At 40.1% G+C, this 25,014-nt stretch overlaps 1 protein-coding gene across 6 annotated transcripts in view; it reads left to right on the forward strand.

Moving 5' to 3' along the window:
- Nucleotides 1-23,322, forward strand: part of DTX3 (deltex E3 ubiquitin ligase 3) — a 175,029-nt gene extending 151,707 nt beyond the window's left edge. For all 6 annotated transcript variants that reach the window (XM_089692571.1, XM_089692590.1, XM_089692575.1 and 3 more), the window contains 2 exons: nucleotides 5,233-5,450; nucleotides 10,274-23,322. In XM_089692571.1, the coding sequence (XP_089548697.1) occupies nucleotides 5,233-5,450; nucleotides 10,274-10,349 (294 nt within the window). In that variant the 3' untranslated portion in view covers nucleotides 10,350-23,322. The remainder of the gene's footprint in view (nucleotides 1-5,232; nucleotides 5,451-10,273) is intronic.
- The last annotated feature ends 1,692 nt before the right edge of the window (nucleotides 23,323-25,014 follow it).

Below are 25,014 nucleotides of genomic sequence, written 5' to 3' on the forward strand. Positions count from 1 at the left end.
CAGGAGAAAATTGGCAAGAAGGGGTTAATGTTAAAATTCCTAGGAATCCTGCAGTGTAAAGCGGCAATGTGGACCAGGAAACATTCTCATGTAAAACTCTGTAAACAGCAATTCACAAGCTAGAACAATAATCAGTTGTCAGCAGACTTACCTAGATAACTAGAGCATTACTGAAGTGATGCCGATCTATGTCATAAATCACTGGTGCTGAGTTTTCGATCTTGTGAAGGCAGAGACCAGCAGGGAGATGACATCCACCCCCCACCCCTTTGCAGTGTATTACATGGAGGCTCATGCTGGTCTCGTCTTCAGCACAGCCTGTCACTCATAGGAGAAGGGGAGTGACGAAAACATTTTTCTGCTTGTGTTGGATTTATTCTGTTCAGAAAAGCAGGGGGTATTTTTGGAGAAGGGGATTGCTTCAAGATACCAAACTAAGCTCAAATGCTTAGTAAAAGTACAATCTATTCAACTGTAGAATTAGATTGATTTGTGTTTTTTAGGTTTACAACCACTTTAAAGTAAAAAACATTCTGCACGCAGCTCCCTACCCTTATACACACCTATGCCCGATCTCAATCCAGCAATGTGCATGAGAGCATAGGTTCTTTCTGCTCTCTCCAACCTCATTGTTTCAGAGACAACCAGTGATGAGAGAGCAGGGGGGCGGGCCTGAGTCCTGCGGTCTGTGTCAATAGAGACAGGCAGCAAGGCTGGGGAGTGAGCCCGCACGAGTGGCCCCATAGCAAGTTGCTTGCTATGGGAGCACTTGGCAGGAGGGAGGGGCCAGGTGTGCCGGCGGGAGATTCGAGAAGAGGAGGATAGAGGCTGGTCTGCGCAATACCAGAGCAGGTAAATATAATGTTTGTTATTTTAAAGAAAACGTTTAGAATCACTTTAAAGCTGAAGTTTAGTTTTAAAAAAATTCAGTCACATAACTTACCTGTAATGAAGTATGTGACCCTTTGGTACATGTCCCTCATGGCACTGCCCAGCTCCCCATAGCTACCCATGACCTTTTTTGTGATAATAGCATGTCTATTAGCCAGAATTTAGTATCAGGATTCACCTCCCATACCCTTCAGCTGGGTTGGATGCTAAGTTCAAGATTGCAGACTTCATGATGGGTCAGCAAACCTCCTGTGACGTGAACCCAGGAAGATTTGTTAATCTCTACTAATAAGTATGCAGCCAATGTTTTTTCTGTGTTGCATAAAGCAAAAAACAGTTGTACTGCATTAGCCTGTAAATAATGAATAGGTTACAAACAAAAAAATAGTCAAAGTGATACCTTCTATTGGTCAAGAAAAAGTCTTTAAATGCAAGGATACAGAGGTGATGTATGGTTCCTAGTGCTTTGTACATTTGCATTGTAAGATTTTTTGTTCATTAGACCCCAAGGGCTTTTTCGCAGTAGCCACACAAGAAAACACACAGAACTGTGGTGTGGAAGAATGCAGATATGTGCCCTTGCAGAGACTGGCTTTTTCTACTGCAGTAAAACATCGGTCTTCACACAAGTGTGAACAAGCTCTAAGTTGTTGTTTTTATGGCCTATATAGACTGTAACCTCTTGTACCCTTATCCTGTTCTCAACCATGGCATGACTAGTCTTTTAAAAGACAAGGAAGAGAAGATTCCAGTTGACTTTCATTGGCTCAGGAATGGGGCTTTACTATCTAGTTGGCCAGCACAGAGCACTAAGACTTGAAATATGAAGATCTGTGGTTTGGGAGCACAATGAATTGGTTTGTCATTGACGTTAATCAGATTTGAGCTAAGACAAGACCTGTGCATGGCCTATGAACACCAAATGAGTAATGAGTGGAGGATCTTTGGAAATGACCAGGAAAATACAGTAAACTTCTGAAGTGATCATTTTTTCATAGGAAAAAGAAGTGATCACTGTTCACATTCTGCAGATATGGTATGGTGTACCAGTTGTACTTTGAACTCCATTTTCTCCATGGTGGGCTTGACAAAGTCTTTTGAAGAGCTAACACCTCTAGTTCTACTTTTTGACTTATGATATGGAGTTTAAATGTTCCCTCTGTTTACCTAAGGCTTGCCTTTCCTGTATGGACTCGTTAAGTAACACACATTTTAAATAATAATCACCCAATCGATTGAAATCAAGAAAAATCTCAGTTGACAATGGCTGCTTGTGTGAGTCCATTACTTCTCATTGGCAACATGCATACCTTTCCTAAATACAAATGACTTTACTCCCGTTTCCCTGCCATGTTAATAAACAATTTCTTCCAACTACCTCTAATCCATCTTTAAAGCTTAGCTGGAGCGCACAGACTATTTATTCAGTTACACAATGGGACATTTTATATACACCTCAACAGTAATCCATCCCAAGGAACCTATAATGTGTTTTGTGGCTTATTACCACTAAGCTGTGACTCAGGAGAAATGGGACATACATAAGCCATGAAAAGGATTACTGTGTATTGTAGATCAAAATATTTGTTTGATACAGTAAAATAAGCATCTGCTTCATAATAACCTGGTAATAATTGAAGGGTTTAGTATGTAAGGGTAAATTCTGTATAAGAATCATAGCAGTCTAAACAGAAATTGTCTGCATGACCTATAGCATCCAGTCAATGGGGCTGATAAATGAAAACTGCAGCAAACTGCTCTACTTTGGTGCAGTTTTCATAAATCATTCTTTGTGTTCACAAACACAATTCTTTCTAGCGTGGTTAGTGAATATATACCCCTGCATTTTAGAGATTAGTCTTAACCCCTTCACTGCCAGAGCACACATGTTAAAATGCCATTCTCCTACACAGAAATGTACTTAAATCCACAAAACAGTTACATACTTGGTAAAATACACGTGTGTGTGTGTATGTTTTTGGCACTACCTATTTCATTATACCTGTACATTGTGTTTGCTAAGAAACTCATCTAATCGTTTTTGTGAATTTATCTGCACTCCTCACTGATGCCACCAACTGTGGAAGAGAACTCTATATCCTCACCTCTCTAACAGTAAAGAACCCCTTACACAGTTTGAGATTGAACCTCTTCTCATCCAACTTCATTGTGTGGCCACATGTCTTCTTTAGAGATCTTGGATTCATTTGTTTTCTCACAGTGACAGTCACCATGTAAAGAGTTGTGTATTGCAGTCATATTCCTAGATTGTAAGCTCGTAAGAGTAGGGCCCTCTTACCCCTCGTACGTTGTTTGTTGTTGTTGTACTGTGCCATGTATTGTCCCCCCTATTGTACAGTGCTGAGCAAACCCTTTGGCGCTATATAAACTCATAGTAATAATAATAATAATATTCTCTCTTAAGGGTCGCATCTCTAAGGAGATTAAGTTTAATGTTTGTAGTCGCTCTGGTTCCTCCAGCCCAATCATTAATTTTGTTGCCCTTCTCTGGACTCAAGCACATCCTTCCTGAGGACTGGTGACCAGAACTGGGCCACATACTCAAGATGTGGTTGAATCAGGGTATAAAACGTATACATTTTCTAAAAGCAGAGGACCCATACAATAAAATGGTGTCTGCAAATTAGTTTTTGTGCACAAAAACACAATAAAATTACCACTTTTTTATATTCTTTACATTTTTCTTTAGATTCTTTAAATATCAGACTGAGACTAGTAAATAGACACCAAATATGTCCACCAAATGACAGCAAACCCTAATACTCCAAATTTTCCATAGGTGACACTTTAAAAACCTATATGGCAGCAGCAGTAAAAGGGTTAAAGCCCCAGACAGGAAATATGGCAAGACTAGGGAAAAGCTCAGCTCTAATCAAAGTATTTCTAAAGCCAAAACGTGTGTGTGTGGGGGGGGGGTGGTGTTCTTTTGTTTGCTCATTGTGTTGCAACAAACAACATAAAGTGATAGGAAATTCCTCTATTACACAGTGGTCATCCAAAAAAGTGTGCTCATTGGATGATTTCCCCTCAATTCTTGTTTTTTGGTGGAATCTCAGTATTTTGGATTTAATTTCACTTTCACTACAATGGTCACTAGCACATATAAGGGTAATATCCCCAGCAGGGACACAGATAGGAAGAAAAACCTGGCAGAGGTTCTAAGTCTACTTCATCCAACACTAAAATGGTTTTAGGTATGACAGGGAGCTCAGCCAAGACATGTTGTCACAGAAATTATCACAGTATCCTGCAGCAAAGGAAGTATTGGTCATCAACATTATTTTAGAGTACTTTAAATTGGAACTCCAGCCAATGTTTTGTCACTCTGAAGGAAATTTCCTCACACTTCCTGTATGGTCACCAGGACAGGAAGTGAGGGGAGATCTTCCCAAAGACGCAAACAAGAATACAGAGGTTTCAACCTTTCTCCACAATATTCAAAAAGTCATAGAAATGTGTCTGATTTTCCAATTTACTGTAAAGAATATTTAAATTTTTATGTTTTGGGGGGAGGAGGTTATTTGTAATGCATTTTGACCGGTACAAAAAAATGACACCTTGTATTTGATTGGCTGCTGACTCACAGTTTCATTACTGTTACATGTATGACCTTTTATAGATGATAGATAATGAGCCTTTGCCAGCTGATTTTTTTTTTGTATTTTAAAAGCCCACGCTGAAATTCTGCTGGGGCGCTTGTTCTGGTGCAGTTTGTATGTCTTCTTCCATTGTTTGTGTGGATTTCCTCTGGGTGTTCCAGAGCTCATGGATATTTATGGTATGGAGTAAGAACATTGTAGGTTCCTTGAGGAAAAAACTGGTGTGATGTTTACTGTGTACTCTGTAAAGTTCTGTGCAATATGTCAGTGCTAAATAAAAAAAAAAAGCTGTCCATACACTGCAAGATTTCTGTCTCTAAACAGCGTAGATGGAGGAATCTTCCCTGCCGACTACTGTATTCCAACAGCTGGCACCCACAAAGCTCAGAATACCTGGGCAGTGGCTGTTTGAACGACCATTATCTGGCCAGCTCCTTTGATTTTTAGATTGAAAGATGTCAGGTGGGAAGATGACAACAGGGCCACCCACAGCTCGCATTTTGGCTTGTTCATCAGGTGCCAGCCAAAATTTGCTCCGAGTGTTGCCAAGGTTAAATCTTCAACAGAAAGCTTAGCATTTGTGAACGCTTTGGTTTGGTGACTATTGCGCACTAATTATGCAAACAGATAAAATAAACCAGATTTCTATGTGTATTTATTGTAACCCTGCATTTATGTGTGTGTTATATACTTCTGACCTTTGTTCTCTATTTCTTTACAGACAGAACACCCGAATCCTGGTGTTAGATATCCAGGAACCACTCGTGTGGCTTACTTACCTGATTGCCCTGAGGGGAACAAAGTTCTGGCGCTATTTAGGAAAGCCTTTGACCAACGTTTGACCTTCACCATTGGGACTTCAATGACTACAGGAAGACCTAATGTTATAACGTGGAATGACATTCACCATAAAACTAATTGCACCGGAGGACCACAACTGTAAGACTTTCTATTCCCATAAAAATACTTGCTCACTCATAGTATATTCTCATGTAGTTTTCCCAAAAACTAAAACCAGACTTGCAAGGTGGTCTAGTTTGCCCATCACCTATTCTGTGGGCAGATTATTTGTTATGTGAAAACATTTTGGAGATAACTTCCTTGAACCTCATCAAACCACGGGAAGTGCCTGTGATCCCATTAAGAGGTTTTGTGACTTGTTTGCCACTGATCAGTCATTTCCTGTATAGAAAATAAGTGTCAGTGGGATAGACATGGGGCTATGCAGCTGGTTTGGCTCCATGCTACCAGTTTCTGAGACATTATATAGACTTCCCCCTGGTTTTTAAGTTTGTGGTACCCAAAGACTACTTGATTGCCTTTAGAAGCTGTCAGATCATGTCTGCGGATAGCCTAAACTAGTTTTAAATTAATCTAGAATAATTTTGTTAAAATGCTATCCTGTTTTCCCAGGATAGAACAGTTAGAAGCAGTAATAAAATAGACTGTTTTAATGTTTACTTAAACCCCGGCAATGATGTAGGGTGGGTAGCACTGATTTTGTCAGGCCATTAACTAAATCATAATATAGGGCTTTCACAAGTCCATAAAATGAAACTCATATTGCATTGTATCACAAATGAAAAGCTTATTTGATTATGTGAGAACAAAATTGCTTTCATGGGAGATGATAAATGGATTTTTATGGCCTGGTATGACTGTGCTTTATTACAACATTCATTCCGAATTGCAGCTCACACAATCCATGGCAGAGATCTCACCAGTCTAGAGAAAGAGAAGCCATGTTTTGTGTCCAAGATAAAAATAGAATTTTTCTGTTCACGTTAGATTGAAATGACTGCCATGATTCTGACATGTACAGAAGCAGCAGCAAGTTCATTGTCATTTATATATTTGATTGTATTTATCAAGGCTTGTACAAAGCAGTGCAGAAGAGGCACAGTGTGATCATAGTACCAATACTTAGTATGAGATCATAGTTTCAATTCCAAAAGCTCCCTCCCTGCTGTTGATTTGAAATAGTAATAGTGCTAGACCATCATGGAACATACTTCTTATGTGTGTTTATCAGTAAATCTGAAAATAGGTAAGGTGCAAGTTCACCTTTTCACAAAAAAGGTAAACTAACACCCTACTATGGGGTTCGCGACCTCACAGTCTACCTGACAATCCTGGGCAGGTGACAGTTAGACCACGTCCCTTCCCCAGAACCTGGCCGGGGGGACAGCGGGGGTGACATTTACTGGAGTTGATCCCTGTATTTTTCCCCTGCAGCAGCTGAAAGCCAGCTTCTCTTCCTCTACCTCCTGCCGGAATTCAGCTGCTGCAGGGGAAAAATACATGGGATCGGTTCCAGTAAATGCCACCCCCCCCATCTCCGTCCTATCCAGAATCTCTTTTCTTCTGCTGCTCGAGTTCCCTTGTGTGCTCCCCTGGTTTACTATGCTTCGGTTTGTGAATGAACAAGAAGACAATACAGAGTTCCTCCTGAGGCTGCAGATATTAAGATTAGGACTGTGTCCTCAATCTCCTTTCTCTGTCTCAAATGTGATCCATCAGGGGTCTGTTTAGACTCCTGATATTTTACCAAAGCCCCCCCCCCCCCCCCCAACAGGTCTGTTAAAAAAAAATTGTGAAATGTAATTAAAAAAATAAAATTATAAAAATTGAAAACTGTAAAAAATAATAAAAAAATAAAATTGTAAAAAATAAAATAACAAAAATAAAACTACTGACACCATCCACTGCCCTTCTGACACCATTCACTGCAGTTCTGAGACTACCCTCTGCCCTACTTATACCATCCACTACTCTACTGACTGACACTTACACCATCCACTATACTGACTGAGACTTACACCATCCATAACTCAACTGACTGACACTGCACTGCCCTACTGACAAAGTCCACTTCCCTAATGGCTCGGTCTACGTACTGCTCTACTGACTGACACCATCCTCTGCCCTGCTGACATTGTATTTTTTTTTTTGTTTAATGAACACAAAACCTGTATTAATTGGTCTTATTTTTATGCCTGGAGATCAGCTAAAAAATTGAAAGTCGGAAGACTTGCTGGTTAAAGATTGAGGTGTCAATTCACTAGCAATTGTTGCATGCATTATTTTTGTTTTTTGTTGGAAATAATGCATACAATATCAAAAATAGTCAATTCATCAAAGTAAAATATTGAAACACATTTGTTATTTATCTCCTGATGTAGGCACTTGATATTTCAGGAATGTACAAAGGGGAATTCTGCACTGGCCAGTAGGCACTCTGGGATCACACATCATTTGAAAGAGCTGCAAATCACACCGAAACGTGTGAAAAGTAGTATGTGCACTACTTCTAAAAAAAAACTTGCCGCATCAAATCATATGGTACTGTGGTACCATGTGATTTGGTGCCTGCAAATTTACTTAATTTGCTATTTATTTATTACAGGTACTTATATAGTGGCATCAATTTACACAGTGCTTTTCACATATATATTATACATTCACATAAAGGAGCTTACAATCTAAGGTCCCTAATTCACATACTAGGGCCAATTTAGACTGGAGCCAATTAACCTACCAGCATGTCTTTGGAGTGTCTGTACCCGGAGGAAACCCAGGGAGGCACAAGGAGAACATACAAACTCTGGGCAGGTAGTGACGTGGTTAGGATTCGAACCAACGACCCTAGTACTGCTAGTCAGAAGTGCTAACCACTTTGACACTGTTCTGCGTTTGGGGTGCCATTAACATTATATTGGCACCTGCATGCAGATTGCAAGGGCTGTGTGTTTGACCGCAGTGCAGGAAATGCACACGGAATGCACCTTTCCCCCCCACTGCATTCTGGTGTGAACTGGCCTTAAAAGACAACAATGTATCAGTGAGGAAATGTTGTGTCTTAAAGTGATCCTAAAGGCTTCCGTTATTTTTAATAAAATGAAAAAAAAAAAAGTTTATACCTAAATGCTCTGTGCAGTAGTATTGCACAAAGTGACTCTTTTCCTCCTCTTCTGGGGTTCCCCGCAGGCACTCTCTTCTCCATGTACCCCCAATGCAAGCCACTGTTCATAGACACACACAGCCTGACTCAGCTCCACCCACCCGCTCCTTTCTCAATCTTTGGCAGCAGCACAAGCCAATGACTCCTGCTGCTGCCTCTGTGTCTGTGAGACCAGGTAAAGAGGCCTGTGCTGCTGCAGATAGGCACAGTGCTGGATTGATACAGAACTCAAGTATTTAGGGCGGGGGAGTCTTAGGGAACAGCTAGCTTTACAAAAAAACTTTTTGTGTCTTCAGAACCACTTTTAACCCAAAGTAAACAAGCTGTATCATTGCACCAGAGGGAGTTTGTTCTGTGAATGTGTTCACAATATTTCTATCTGTGTTCACATACAGGATTTTCTTCCTCAGGTGCAGTGTTAGCCTGTGAAAAAGAATAACTCTAAATTTAAAATCTAAAAATCACTAAACATAAAGATTTAACGCATTTGTTAAATAATGCATGTTTTTTAATCAATTGGCTGCTTTTACGATAAATGCCACATGAGTAAATGTAAGGCAAAATATGGTGGTATTTATCTCTAAGTGAATTGGCTCCTGGATTCAGAAAACTATTTAGAAGTGTGGCATTGAAATTCGTGATGCTTTACATTGCCATTTATCTTACTTCACCAGAGCTCCTTTGTGGAGCTGTCATTTCATTTGAAATACAATTTTAGGAACTGCTAATTCGAGGCAGGAAACATTGCCACTATGTTAAGGTCAAAATTTCCCTTAGGCTCCATGTACACGGGACACTTCTGAATGCAGAAAACTGACTGCTGGAAAACGTAGGTTAAAAAACGTGTTTAGCCAAGTTTGCATACTGCGTTTATGCACGTTTATGAGCGTTTAGAAGCATTTTTTTAAAGATAATCTCGGGAGACCTTCCAAAATGCCCAGAATGCACTGAAAAACAGTAAAAAAATAACTATTTCAGACATTTTGAGAGAAATGGAGAGTAGAAGCAGAGAGAGCAGTATTTGTTGAGATTAGCTGTCTTTTTTTTTTTTTGTGATGTTTGGATGTGTTCCAGCTCATTTCTGTGCAGAAATGATTGCAGCAGTGTCTAACATATTTTCTTTCATGTGAAACCTCAAAGTATGGTGTACCAGGTCCATTTGAGTACCGGGAAAATGATTTGCATACATTTGTCATGATGAAAAAAGGCTCTGGACAGCATCTGGAAATGGAAGAGTTAAAAACATTTTACAAATGCTTATAAATGCAGTTAGCCGCATTTACACACGTTTAAAACGCTGATAAAACCTACTCCTGAATGCAAGTTTGGTGTGTGTACATGGACACATAGGAAAACATTAGGGAGAGTTCAGGGGCTGCTGAAAAAGACACAGAAAAGCTCCTAAAAGTGAGTTTATCAGCTGCAGTGTACATGGAGCCGAATTATGAGATTTATATACCTTTTCCTGCAAATAGGATAAGTAGAGACTTCAAAGGACTACAGGTCAGGGATTTGTCAGTCTGTGCTCTGCAGCCCCCTTCTCTGAGAAATGAGGTACATTTCCTGGGCAGAGCTGGGAATTCTTAGCCTAGAAATCCACAATCCCAAACTTAAATGTTTCCATTAAAGCTGTTATCAGGAGCCATTGGGCATTACACTACAGATAAAAAATCCCTGGATAAATAAATTGCGTTGCTTGCATGAACTTTCACAGAAGGTGTTTGAGTTTGACTGGAGTTGTTGATATACTGTTCTGCATTTGCATGTAATTCACCTGGAAATGTTCTCTGTTTGATTTCAGATTTGGTTATCCTGACCCCACCTACTTATTGAGAGTCCAGGAGGAGCTGCGAGCCAAAGGCATCACCTCTGACTAGAGGGGAATATTGTGCTGTGTACCGGCACTGAGAAATTGGAAACGGAAATAAACAATTCCCATAGAAGAAAAAGACGCCTTTGTTTCACTTTTCTTATTGTTCTCCCATTTTAGCTCCTTTGCCGATCTCGCTTTTCTTGGAAACTGCAATGGGAATAAGAATTTAGATCCAACAATGGACATTTTGCAAAGTTATGAAAAACTTTGTAAACGTTGATAACTTTTCAATGGAGGTTTGCCTTAATGGTGAATTGGAAGATGATTTGATTGTTTTCACAAGACGCTAAAGTATGAGGAAGAGACTTTTAGAGATATTGAGTTACCCGTGGACGGCTTAGTTTTAGGTGGCCATCCAGTCTGTAGTCATCGTGTCTGATTCCCCCAGAGAAGACAATTGTTTGTTATCTTACAGAGCAGTCCAGATCTTGCAGTTTACCTGGAGCTTTGTAGTTGAAAAGCCCCTAGAAAGGACCAACCTGTCAGCATTAGTGCATAATGTTTTCTGCTGGCCCAATACTTTAGTCACACCTATAATTGCCTATTAGATGTTGCAGCACAGCACATGGCAGTGCAATTTTTGGTTATGTTCTACTTTTCTTTTATTCTTCATTTCTATTTGAAATATTGATGGGATTCGTGGCTATCTTATTTAATTCCACAACAATTGAGCTCTTTCTTTCTTTCAGAGAAATTTCAGGTTGTATATTTGATATTGGCAAGAAGCATGCTATAATTTAGTCTCAAAACTAAAAAAAGACATCTGTCTAGAAATGACCTATAATGCCATATCTTATGTATGTGTATAGAGCGTCTGCATCTGGGGTTTGTAGGGCAGTTAATGAAGAGGGCAGGGGAGATTGTATCTGAGATTTTATCCTAAAAAACAGGTACACTTTAAAATATTTAAATATTGTAAAAAGCCAAGAATGCTACAAATAGATTTCAATGCATTGCCCAGACCTTGATATTCAGTATTTTACGTACATTAGCTTTGAAGGTAAGTGAATTTTGTGATCTATGTAATGACATTTTAGTCTACCAGAGGCCACTTACATGTCCTTCATCTGCATTACAGAAATAAATGTCACACACACATATGTACACTCTTGAAAATGATTTATTCTTCTGTATAAATTAATGCCAAACTCCCACCAAAGCTAGAAAGAGGGCAGATTTAATTTACTAAATAGCTGATGCTGTGTTGTGAAATTCTGTCCACTCCAATACTGTTGCTGTTTGGGTTTGGACTAATATGGAGATTGTGTTTTCCAAAATGTTATTGCTGGCCCATACTTGTGGTTACCATGTTATATACAATATAATTATCACCCGTTAAGCTCTGTTATATTTTGTTTTTTGCGACTGAATTAAGGGCTTCCCATTGCCAAATGAATGCTGAACTCACAGCTGCAGATGACATTGAAAACAAGCAAATGCTAACTACACTGCTCTAAATTTCTTGCATTCCTAGTGTTACCTGGAAAACCTGCTTCTTCCTGACACCACCATTGTGCAGTTCTTCCATTTCTGTGCCTCTTTAGGACAGGCAGGAAAACAACACTTACCACTTGAGTATATACTGTTCTCCTCTCAATGCACAATCAAAGTTAGAATTTCAAGACAAATTTAGATAAAAGGTCAGCACTCATAAACACCACCAAATGTAGCTTACACATATCCGATGGCTTAGCTCATGACTAACAATAGCCTGACATGTTAAATGTGTACAAACCATAGAAATCATAAAACCATAGAAATACATAAGAAGTGCCAAACCAAAACCGGATGAAAACATCCAAGATAATTTTAAGTGTTGGTAATAAAGAAAAACAGTCAACATGTTTCGGGAGGACACCACTCTCCCTTCACCAGGGCTACAAGAACAAACATGAAACATTGTCATAATGATAAAAAATTATAAATAGATATGCATGTAAGTATATACCACAAATATACATTAAAGTTGTAGGGTGGTTTGGCTGTATTTTATGAAGTTAAATAATCTTTAAATCTTGGGTTTGCTGGCCCTTCACCTGTAATCAGCTTTTTTCTATGGAAGAGGTAGGATGTCTGAGCCAAATCATTGTGTGACGTAATTCAGCTGCTGGAAAATCTTTTTGTAGGGTGGTTTGCCTGTATTTTATGAAGTTAAATAATCTTTAAATCTTGGGTTTGCTGGCCCTTCACCTGTAACCAGCTTTTTTCTATGGAAGAGGTAGGATGTCTGAGCCAAATCGTTTTCTTACGTGATTCAGCTGCTGGAAAATCTTTTTTTACAGTCACTCTATATACATGTCTCATTGGGTGAAGCAAATATGTGCAGTTGTTAGGTGTAACAGGAGAGAAAGCAGGCCAGCACCTTTGACATCAGTCTAATTCCAGGGAATCAAGTACAGTAGTGATCGGCCAAAAACATCCAACGTGGCTGATTGTTAGCTCTATATGGAGAACAGCCCTCTGGAGTTGCTTACACTGCCTGATAGTACCCATAGACATCAACACCTGACTTGAGCTAGATCTGGTGATGTTCATCTTTGGCATGTGCGTAACCTTGAGGCTGTGTGCATTGTAAAACAGTAGACTCTCATGAGAGTTCTGTATACTGGAGCTAGTCACATCTGAGCTAGAGTCCTTTTTATGTTACCACTTTGTGTAATGTGTTAATTTTCTGCAGTGTTTTAATATGCGCAAACACATGACATGGCAATCAAAGATATGACCTACACATATTAACTCTTCAGAATTATAATGGCATAAATGGGCGCACTTATTAGTGAGTGGCATGGAGAGTACCCATAGGTGGTACAGTTTCTGTACCATGATGGGGCAACAATCATCTCTGAGTATCTTTACAGGTCTCAAGTGTTTTTTTTAGGGAGGGTTCAGGGGATATGTAGCTTAACATTAAATGAAATTTAAAGTACACCTGTTACTAGTATGGGCAATTTAAACCAAACATACTAAAACAGTATGCAAAAAGGTTATCTTTTTGAAACTGGCATGTCTATACTGTGTGTGTGTATGTATGTGTATATATATATATATATATATATATATATATACACACACACATTTTTATTTATTTTTATTTAAGCAACCAACGTTAGGTGCAGATCCTAATCTCCCACTGAGCACAGTATAGCCTCACCCCCTCTTGATCTAACCAACTGGCACTTTATTGTGATAGGGGACCTGAGTGAAAAATACAGTCTTGGAGGGTGGAAGAGAGTTTTATGCATAATGCCTGCTTTATATTTGGTAGTTTGAATTGATGAGGTCTCTGACATCTTTGCTTTGAACTTCTTAAAGTTCCCAAAGGTGAATTTATCCTTTAAAGCAAATGTTTACTTTGCTTATGCTGGGAAAAACCAACAGGATCACTTTAGTACCCTCCTACCCAGTAGCACATACTGAGATTTCCTTTCCTTTCCTCTCCCTTCCTTTCTTACTGCTTTCTTTCTGTTCAGCAACTAGAAGCATACCCAGTATTTCTTGGTAGTGTAGAGATGGGGACCCTACACACTTGTAGACATATTGACCCAGGTGCAATCCATGAAAAAAGTATGTGGAGTATGCTGGATGCAGTAGGGGCACAGCCCATCTTTCACGAGACAGTCTTGAGTAGGGTGGGCTGTGCCCCTCTGAAACATTAACATTGGCTAAACTACACTGGAAAATTCCATCTGTTGTAAGTCCCACTGAGTACGTCCCACTGAGTACACCTACTGCGTGCTGCATATTCACAGTATTTCTTGGTATATAGGGGCATGTGACCCCTATAATGCTTAGTGATTGGTAATCTAGGACATGCACTTATGGTCTACAATGGACTGTCCTAACTTCAGTAGAGAAAAGTTGGGTCACTAACCTGGCTCTCCTGTGTGTAAATCACAGGACTAGATGGACTGGATAAACGCCTCCAATATATGTACTTTAGGTGTCATTCACAGCGGCACACTTAAGTGTACACTCGTGTGAGAACCATGTTCCATGCATACCTATGCAGGCAGTCCTGTTTGTGTCAATTAGACAGTTTGACAGCCATGCGGGTGCAGGTACCCTAACACAGACACTGTGCATTCGGGGACTCGCACAGGTGTCACATTTGAAGCAATGGCTGTGTCCATGCACGGACCACCTGTGCATCTTAGTGTGGGCAAGCATGGCCCTTACACAAGCATATACTTAAGTATGCCTATGAGAACAAATTTTAATTGTATAATTAGCTGTTTTTTAGGGGTTCAACTTTAACAGACACCTATGGTACCATGCCTAGAATATCTTTTTAGGTGCTATGTCTAAGTAGACTGTTGTGATGTTGCTTGCAGCCATACTGGGAATTTTTTTGCACAACAAAACTAGTTCAGCAGCATTACACGTTATCCGAGTGACGTCTTCTGTGAATGGATAGAAGAATGTGTTACATGCTGTGTTCTTCCTCATTGGGCAGTCTAATACTAGAATTCCCTCTGAGAGATCAACTTGTTACAGGTGTTAAGAGAACTCCATTATCTTACATTACCTTACATTTACAGCTTTTAGGGTGTTGGGTGATATTGCAGTTTTACAAGTGTCAGGAGGAGGCTTGTAAAAAGGTGAGAAATGTAGACAGTGATTAATCTGACAGTGTGAAATTATTTATACCACAGTACAGTATTACAGCTTTACTGACATTGCTTCACCCTGCTTTTTTTCTGTCAAAATGGCATGGAGCTTTAAATGCTTTTCTGTGAAAAAAAACAGATATAAACACACAATGAAAATGCTCTTGATGTCCTTGTTGCTTTAGAAAAGGCTACGTGTTCTGATAGTCTTGCACGCTTCTGCCCCCTTTTTCTCCTGTTGTGTATGACAGGTCAGCTGGGGAATCATACAGCATCCTCTACACAGGCCGACTGAATGGGAAGTAGTGCTTGGTTTCACAGTATCAGAGTACATGATGGGTGCTAAGCATAATCGATTTTTGGGGAGGAAGGGGGCTGTATTCAAATGTCCCAAAAGCAGACTGGCTATATATGTAATGGGCAGACATCATATGCACCGGCCATTTTTGTTTCATAAAATGCTTTCACCTTTTTTTTCATAATTGTTTTGTATCTTAGTGCTACTGGTCTCCTTAAAGTAACTCTAAATGATATTCTTATTCACCAAAAGTACTCTGTATACATCCGCTGCTTAATAGCCCTGTAATCTATTTTTTATTATAGAGTTTCTTGCTGTGTTTTTCTCCCTCCTTGTAATGTACTCCATGAGCTCCCGGACAAGCAGTGCACATTGTTTGGAACGAGCAATGCGTGTCAGTGATCACGTTCACTGCCCTATGCACACTACAAATCCCATAATCCATCTCAGGAGCCAGCAAGAGAGGGTGTCTATGTTCCTACATACACTGGGACCATGGAAGACAAATGTAGCCACCCTCTAACAGGAAGTCAGATTGCAGCAGCAAAAAACATGGAATTTGAAGATTTGGAGGAGGCAATAGAAGGTAATTCCCGATCACACGATCACTGTGATTGGCTGTCACAATGGTCATGTGATCGGGACCTATCCTGTTGGCTCCCGAGCATAAATTTCTCAGACATCCAATTATATGTGTGACATAGGGCATTAAAACCCACCCTCTTTGCTTTAGCACATGTGCGCTATGTGGGTGAGAAAGAAATTAAATGAAATCTAGACTCTTTTCCACCATATACTGTTGAATGTTAATAAAGAGGTTTACTGAATCGGTAAGTCTAGCCCTACCCACCCTAGCAAACGTTTCATCTCAGTAGAGCTGGCCTGATAAGGGTTTGGCTTCACACAGCCTCTGGCTCTCTAAAGAAAATGAATAAATAGAACATCCCCTTCTCTAATTAGAAGCCACTAAAACTTAGGTATTGTATTATTAGAACTAAGATACCAAGCACAAGGCCTTTTTTTCTCAAAGTATAGGTGCAGGAACTCCCCTGCATGTCACCTCTTGTCTCCACCCCCTATCCAGCTCTGAGCATCGCTACTTGATTCTTCCCCCTACCCTACTTCTAGTACTGCCCCTTTTAAAGAATACAGAACCTAGAATCATTTTCTGGTGCTAAGTAATTTGTATGGGATTTGGTAATGATATCAAGGAAAGTAAAATAGATTTCCTGCAGCCAGCAATAATAGATCCCCCAGCAACAGTAGAACCTCCTAGCAACAATGGACCCCCCATAACAAAATACCCCTCCAGCAGCAATATTAGATCCACCCCATCAACAATTGACTCCAAACAGCAACAACAGTTCTCCCAGCAGTCAGCATCTATAGACCCCACCCTCAACACCAGACCCTCCCAGCAGCAATGGACCGCCCACAACAAAATACCCCTCTAGCAACAATAGATTCACCCCAGCAACAATAGACCCCCACAAGTAACAACAGATCTCCCAGCAGGCAACAACAAGAGATCCCTCCTAGCAACAAATGACCACCCAGCAACATAAGACCCACCCTCAGTAAAAATAGATCCCCCACCAGCAACAATAGCATTCTCCAGTAACAATAGACACCCCCCTTCTCCCTGCAAAAATAGATCTCCAGCGACAATAGATCCCCCAGCAGCCAGCATAAGTAGACCCTCCAGCACAGCCCAGCGCCCCATGCCATTACATACATTCAGTGCTGGAGGTGCCAGAACTGTGTTCCCCCACATTCCTGCTGAAAAAAAGCCCTGCCAAGCACAATAATAACAAAACTGTAAATAAGTATACATCACAACTCTACAGATTTGTTTGCACGGTCACTTCATCGATCCAGATCAGTCCATGGGTCCAGATCAGAAGTGGATTTAGAAAATGTAGAGTAGCAGTAGTTTCATGTTGGCAGGCAAGGAATGGGCCTGGTGGTATGTATAACTGACATTTACAGATCTCAAGACTGAACCAGAAATGGACATGAAGAGATTAAGTTCAAAAATACTTTTAACAAAAAAAAACATTATCGCCAGTTATGAAAAACATCAGCCAATGCTAATGTAGGTGATGTATAATAGTTTGTCTTCTTTTTGTTGCCATACTGTCCCCAGCGCCAGTATTTTGGTGGCCCAGAAGCAGGAGAGGCATTTGGCTTTCAATCTTAACCTAGCTTTTGGTAAAGGAAAATTGTAAAACATTCTTTACACTAAAAGGTAGCACTTCTAGGCCCTTGATGACTTTGCCTCTCTGTAGTGCTCTTCAGATCACCTGAGATACCACATATTCAGTAATGCAAAGATCAAACAGCTTCAATAATGTCTGGCTCTGGGCCATCAGCTCTAGCCTCATGTGCCATCCTTTAAGTTAGTGATGTCAAGCACTGGACTAAGGCTGAGATGGAGTGGGTAGAGCCATGGACCACAAAAGCTGCTTGGTATTTACATTAAAAAGCACCACAAGTTTCAGGGGTCTTTAACACACTACAGTGGGTCAATGGTGGTATTGTTTTCAGTGTGTTTTCCCCATAGGCACACTTTGTTTTGTTTTTCCACAGGTACACCTTAAAGTGTTATTACACCCATGTTTTCTCTTACAGCCTATTTTTTGCAATCTTCAATTGAAGTTTCTCTGTACTCGATTCCATCTTGATGGAGGCTTCACTGCCTTCCAGGGTTCTACGGAACTACCCTTGCATGTGTGCTTCGGCCTATAATGCCCCCTGTTCTCATAGTGCTAGGAATGAAGGCAGTCATTGATGTGATTATTGTGCTCTTTAACCTGGGAAGGGCACGCACATACTTAGGGGGAAGAGGAACTACTCAAAACCAATGTGGGTGGGCTAAGGATGGATGAGGAACAAAGGAATGCTGACATGAGCAGTCATGTGACCACTACAGTGCATGCTCCCCAACTAGAACTACTTTATTTAGCTGTACATGTGGATTTTTTTGTTATTTTAGTTTTATTTAGTGTAGATGCACTTCATGAAGGCGGATAAATCGACAACTGCTAAACAGTACTGAATTCCTCATAGACAAGACGCAACAACACATAAAGGTGGAGAGGTGCTGAGCCTCATAGCAAAACTTGGGATTTTGTTTGATGTCACCTAGACATGACTTTGGAGTAAGTGAAGACTTGTAATAGGTTCACCTTTGTATTTTGTATTTTCTTTAAACTGATCTGATGTTTTCTCCCATGAAATTTAGGCAAAAAATGGAAATTACAATATTGAAATTAGAGGATACTAGGTTTTTATTCCGTCATGTTTGTTCAGCTATTCTCACCCACATCACTTCTTCCAGAGGATGTTTTTGCTTTTCCAGCTGTAATTATATAAGGCAAGCCAAGACTTTTAGTACCATCTGTCAAAACTATGTTTGCCTAAACCTGTTCCATATTTCTTGGCTGTTATTTATCCAATCCAGTGTTCTTTACCAATGCTACATGAGTAATGTTGACAGGTTCAGGGGCGTTATTGCCTGTACAGATCAGCTACGAATAACAGTTTCAAAATTCTGCAATTTGAATCCTTGTTTCACGTAGAGTTGATCTTCCTTGTAGTATGTGTCTTTACTTTCCCACTTTAGACTTCCATTTTATGCTTAGTGGCAGTACATTTCCATGAAAGTGTAAGTAAAGTCAGGATTTTTTAAAGTTTTGGGTGGTGTGTGGAAAAGTTAGAACCCCTATCAGGTTTTTATTGTTTGGGTCTCTGATGGTGAGATTCACCCTCTTTATTGGTCCTAGTGACTACTGTCTCCAGTACAAACAGTGATGAAAAAATCCAACATTTTTAAGCTTTCATGGGAACAGAAAGTGAGGGAGAATCTTTCCATGTGGAAACCTGTTATGGTGTTAACTGTTTAAAGTCTCATGCACACGGCTGTAATGTTTTTACTTTGGATCTTGCGGGCACTAAGAACTTGCATTAAACGTTTGTACATACGCTGTCTGTATGCAACATTTCTGCTAATGTTTACATGTGTACATGGACCCTATTTGGCCATCGCTGCTGCTCGGGGGTCAACATTTAAATATCAACTATGTGTAGGCAGCAGTGCACATTAGCACAAACATTTACATGCATACAATACAAAGATACAAGCAAATGCGGGACAAGAAAAATTGAGTTGCTAGTTTTGGTTTACATGGCTAAATGCTATGGACCAGTGTTTGTAGGGCCATACCATTAAATACTATTGCGTTCAGATCCATATAAATTGTGAGCTCCAAGAGGGGGATTTGCCCTCACATTTCTCTTTACTTCCCACTGTGCCTCTGGGACAGAAGGCGAAGGAGAATTTGCCTGAAGGGACATAGACAGCCACTTCCATACTAAATCCAAAATTAAAAAAATATATTAACATGAGGGGTGTGGTGGTAGTTGAAGATATCAGTAGGCACTGTCACTAGTATTGTAACTATTAAATTGAGTACTGACTCCAGTATACAGGGCAATCATTAACAACTCATGTACAGTACATACTGCCATGGGGAGTGGACAGGATGAAACACTATGCAGTATTCCCTGTAAATATTGTATGGATTAGCCAACCAGAGGTGTTTTACAACAAAACATTCTTGCTATCAGTTGCCTGAAAATATCTCTCAGCAATATAGCAGAAACAATAATTACATCGGAAACTGAACTAGCAGGGCCAGCAATCACTGATGTCAAATGTTTTGAATGTAATAGGACAAACAGAGTGCCAAACAAACATCCCTGAGAACCCGAAATCTTTAATTGTTCAGTTGGTTACCACAGGAGCACAGGACATCCAGACCACAAATCCCCCCTTCCTCTGCCTTTATCAGGCCTCAATGGATCCGTGATCACAGATGTCATATTTTTTAACATAATAGGCCAATAAAAATAACCCTCAAGAGTTTGACATTTTTAATTGTTCAAGTGGTTGCATCATGAAGAGCACCAGTTAGTTTGTTTTGAGGGTCACAAACTCCCCCTTTATCAAGGCTCAGTGAAAAAGTAAATTGTTAAATGGGTTCAAATGTACACCATTACTGCTGTTAACACCAGTACTGACTGTGGTTTATAATATCCCCTGCAGCAGATCAGTGCGTTTGGAAGTTTTTATGGGTTTTTTTGTCCATTTAACAATGCTATTTCACTCAACCCTGATGGAGTTTTTGGTCCCCAAAACACATTGGCTGTCCTGTTCTCTTCTTGTTTTAACCAACTGAGCAATTAAAGATTTCAGATTATCAAGGACTTTTGTTTGACACTCCCATAGACCTCATTAGGCAACATAGAACGCCACCAAAAGCACTGAAGCTACAAGTCCAATGTTCCACTGCATACGGGTGTCGGCATCTAAGGTGCTCATCCAGTCCCACTGTATTTATTCCAGTTATATAGCGCCATCAATTTACGCAGCGCCTTACATATATAGTACATTCACATCAGTCCCTAACCCTCAAGGGGTGTACAGTCCAAAGTCCCTAACTTACATTCATACATACACATACTAGGGCCAATTTAGGCAGGATCCAATGAACCTACCAGCATATCTTTGGAGTGTGGCAGGTAACCCATGCAGACACAGGGAGTACATGCAAACTCCAGGCAGTTGGTGCCATGGTTAGGATTCGAACCAACGACCCTAGTACTGCCAGGTGGAAGAGCTAACCATTCAGCCACTGTGCTGCCCTACTGTATAAAGCTAAATATAAAAGACACTGCACTTCTGACAGCCTGAGTATTACAATAAAGTCGAACTTCACTCTCTCAATCAACATGAGCCATTTTGAATCCTTATGCTGCTAGCAATTGTTAATAGATAGGAAAGTATGTCATATTTACATGTTTTAGGGCTCATGTACACGGGGCGTTTGGAGAACTCTTCTGAATGATGGAAATTGACTGCTGGAAAACGTAGGTTCAAAAACGTCAGTTTAGCCACGTTTAAATACGTTTAAATACCTTGTTGCGTTTAGAAGTGTTTTTAAAAGATAACCTCAGGAGACCTTCCCAAATGCCCAGAATGCACTGAAAAACAGTAAAAAATTAACTATTTCAGGCATTTTGAGAGAGCAGAAGCAGGGAGAGCAGTATATGTTGAGATGACCTGTCTTTTCTGGTTGTATTCACTATGGACCCCATCATGAGCATAATGCAGCACGTTCTACCATTTTTTCCTTCATGTAAAACCTGGAACTTAATGCAATGGTGTACTAGGTCCGTTTGAGTACCTGGAAAATGCTTTGCATGCATTTCTGGTGATGAAAAAAGGCTCTGGACATGAAACAGTTTAAAAACGCGTCTAAACGCAAACCGCTTATAAACGCGGTTTACCACGTTTATATGCGTTTACAAGCGTTTGGCGTTTGAAAAATCTCCTGAAGTTTGGTGTGTTCAAAAAAACGACTGTAAACTCAACTGCCTGTAAATGACTGTAAGCAACTATGTGTACATGGACACATAGGAAAACATTAGGGAGAGTTCAGGGGCTGCTGAAAAAATTGCAGAAAAGCTCCTAAACGTGAGATTATCAGCTGCAGTGTACATGAGCATTTCAACTTTTTTTTTTTACATTTCTTCAGTTTCTTCCTGGTTTCCATGCCTAGGCAAATGATGTCATACATTACAGGAGTCTCTGAGGGGGAGCGAGAGTTCTCAACTCAGCCAATGCCTGAACTAAGGGTAGATGAATTCATGACTACATGAATCATCTGCCCTTACTCAAGATGGCCACTACCAGAAAATCCAGGAGGCAATTTTCAAAATGATTTCTCAGCAAAATAAAGCATGGAGACATGGATGGATGGGGGAGTTTGCTTTCAATATTATCAATGAATTAAATATCATTTTTGGTTTGTGGTGCTCAGTTCCGCTTTAAACCCAAAAACAGCCTAAGTCTGGGTTCCTCCCAAGCCACGCTCCCATTGTCTATTAAGTAATGAATTAGTCTGCCTATTGATGAGATGACCTGTGGAAACTTATATCCACCCCCCACCACCAATTCTAATTGGATTTTAGCAGATGTTTTAATGTGTCTGAGAAAAGATATAAAGGCTTATGGCCAAACATTAACACAACTACCAGCCATGTTAATCACAGACATAAATGTATACAGTATATATAAAAAAACGTTATGGGTAAAGGTTCACATGACCAATAAATTGGACATCTCAGAAGCATGGCTATTTAAATATGTCTATATAAATATGTTTGTATATATGTAGGCAGTAGCCTTACATATTTATAATATATTAAAAATTGTTCTAAGATGGCAGCTTGCCTGCGCACTTCCTATAGATCATATATGCACTTTTGCTGAGGGTGTTTAAACTGTACAGATAATGTTTGCAGCCAGGAATTTGTCTTGCTAGGTGTATCTTTTCCTTAGGTTGCTGCAATAGAGGCCTGCTTTGTAGACTGCTTTGGTAGTTACAGTGTAACCTTGAATAGGTGACACATCCACAGGTTATGTGACTGCTTGTCAAAATGAATCCTAATTAGGGCCTGTTCAGCTTCCTGTATGTTTTTCATCTGCTTTCAATCCATTTTTCATCAGGCTTTCAATCTGATTTTCATCAGTCAGTCTATAGACTTACCTATGTTCCAGCCACCGTGCAATTTGTCAAGCGAAAAAGCAGATGGAAACTACATTTGTATGAACACGCCCTCATGAAGGACTTTGCCTAGAAAGGCATTAGTATGTTATTGCAATATATCTGTTGTCAGAAGAGTGTTGTGATTTTTAGAACAAAATACTGTTTTCCTATTTTTTTTCTTTTCTAATATATATTGTGTTTAAAACCCTTCAGTGCCAGAGAGGGCCCCCAATGCCCTGTTGATCTGCCTGGCAGCAAAGGGGTAACATTTTATTGAAAACTAGAAGGGCTTTTAAGAATTGCATCTGGATCCTACCTGTGTGCATTTTATTATACAATACAAGACCTACAATTGTATTATATAATGTACAGAACTGCGGGTCACTTTATGGGACATTGTGGGGATGGTTTTGATGTATTCACTTATGCTGTAATAAAAAAGACATATCTCAGAATCTATCTACCTTGACTCCAGACTAACATTTATTTGAGCCATTGTGCTGGGAAATCTAAAAAGAAGAAAAAGATGTCAACAAAGTGGAAGATTGGGAAGTTTGTAGTGGTCACAATAAAGTTTCTTTCACAGGCCGACGTCCGATCAGGTCCTCCTGTCAGTTTTTCAGACAGATCTACTGTAATTGGATGATCCATTCCTCCTTTTGGACAGGCTGGTGTAAACGGAATTGTGTCCATTTACACCAACCTACCTCTGCTTCTGATCGAGTCCCCTAACAAAAAAATAAAAGGGGATCTGCCCTCTTCTGGTTAGGCAGATTGGATCAGAGGGAAGTCGAGTATAAATGGAGAGCTGAGATTGTGTACACCCAGCCGCCCATAGAGCAGAGTGCACTGTCCGAGTACACTCTGCAGAAACTGAGCAGACATGGATGGGTGATCCAACCGCTCTGCTTCAATCAGCAGGGGATCTGTGAGTAGATCCCATGCTGATCGGGACAGAGTCCTCCTAGTCTGAAAGGGGCCTAAGTGTATGTTAACCATGGCAATTAACTCCTCTTATTTTCTCCCTTTTGGTTTGTTAAATATGCAATTAAAAGTGTTGTTATATCTGCTGAAAAAGGAAAAACAAAAAAAAACTGTCTTCCTTATCTCAAGGAAGGTAAATAGCCCTCCTAGTTCTTAGCCAGAGATTACATTTTAGAGATTACAACATTCACCGAGTGAATGTTGGATGGTTCCGAATGACCCTTCCAAAATTTGAGCCTTGGGGTGCCCTATTGATTTAAAAATTGAAGGAGCTGGGCAGAAAATTGTTGGTCCAACAGCAGTTTCATCCAATCCGATGAAGTGGAATAATACACAGTGTTAATTGAGTGACAGCTCTGAGTCTTCTGGAACTGATGACATCACATCCAAGATATTGGTGTTCTTTTTGAAAAAAGAGAGTGCAGTCCTTGGAAATGCGTCATGCATGCCCCATCTCTCCACAAGAAGCAGGCACTTTGACAGCTGTCATCTTTGTGTGCGGCTCCGATCACTGCCGCTACTATCAATACCTTGAGCTGGCTGGCGCCCTGTCATCCCTGAGCTCTGTTTGCTCATTGATGCCTACAGCCTCACACTTTTCAAAGCTGCTTGGTCTCAGATGTTCCCTATCCATGCTGTTTCACTTCAATGTAAGTGTGCTGCTTATTTTAATAAAGTGATTTTTATTTGATACTGACCTGCTGTTCATTTTCTTCTGCATTGAGATGATTCTACCCAAATCTGCTCAGAGGTTCGAGTCTAGGTCCTTTCTCCTGCTCAGCCGTCCATTCATCCATCAATTACTCCTTCATCCATCCAGTTGTTTCATCCTTTCTTCTAGCCTGTTGATGGTTTACAGATGAAGGTTTTAATGGACTATGTGACTCTACACTTCCGCTAGGAGTGCCGAATGTACTGTGTACTTTTTAAGATCATGGCACTCAGCTGCAGTCTAAGGTTTTTTGGATGTCTGCAGAAGGGAGCTTTTTCAGGAAAATACCATGCATAAAATATGTTAAATACACGTTATCCTATGGGACGATTGCTTTTAAAATTATTGGTGTGGTGGCAGGTTCCCCTTACAGCCCTGTTCACACCTGAGCGTGATATCATGCTCTGCAAGTAAAAATCCAGTTATTTAAATTGCGTCTGTTCACAGTAGTACAC

This window comes from Staurois parvus, unplaced genomic scaffold (genome assembly GCF_062004578.1).
Source record: "Staurois parvus isolate SC_StPar_1 unplaced genomic scaffold, SC_StPar_1.0 ptg000023l, whole genome shotgun sequence".
NCBI classification, from domain to species: Eukaryota; Metazoa; Chordata; class Amphibia; order Anura; family Ranidae; genus Staurois; species Staurois parvus.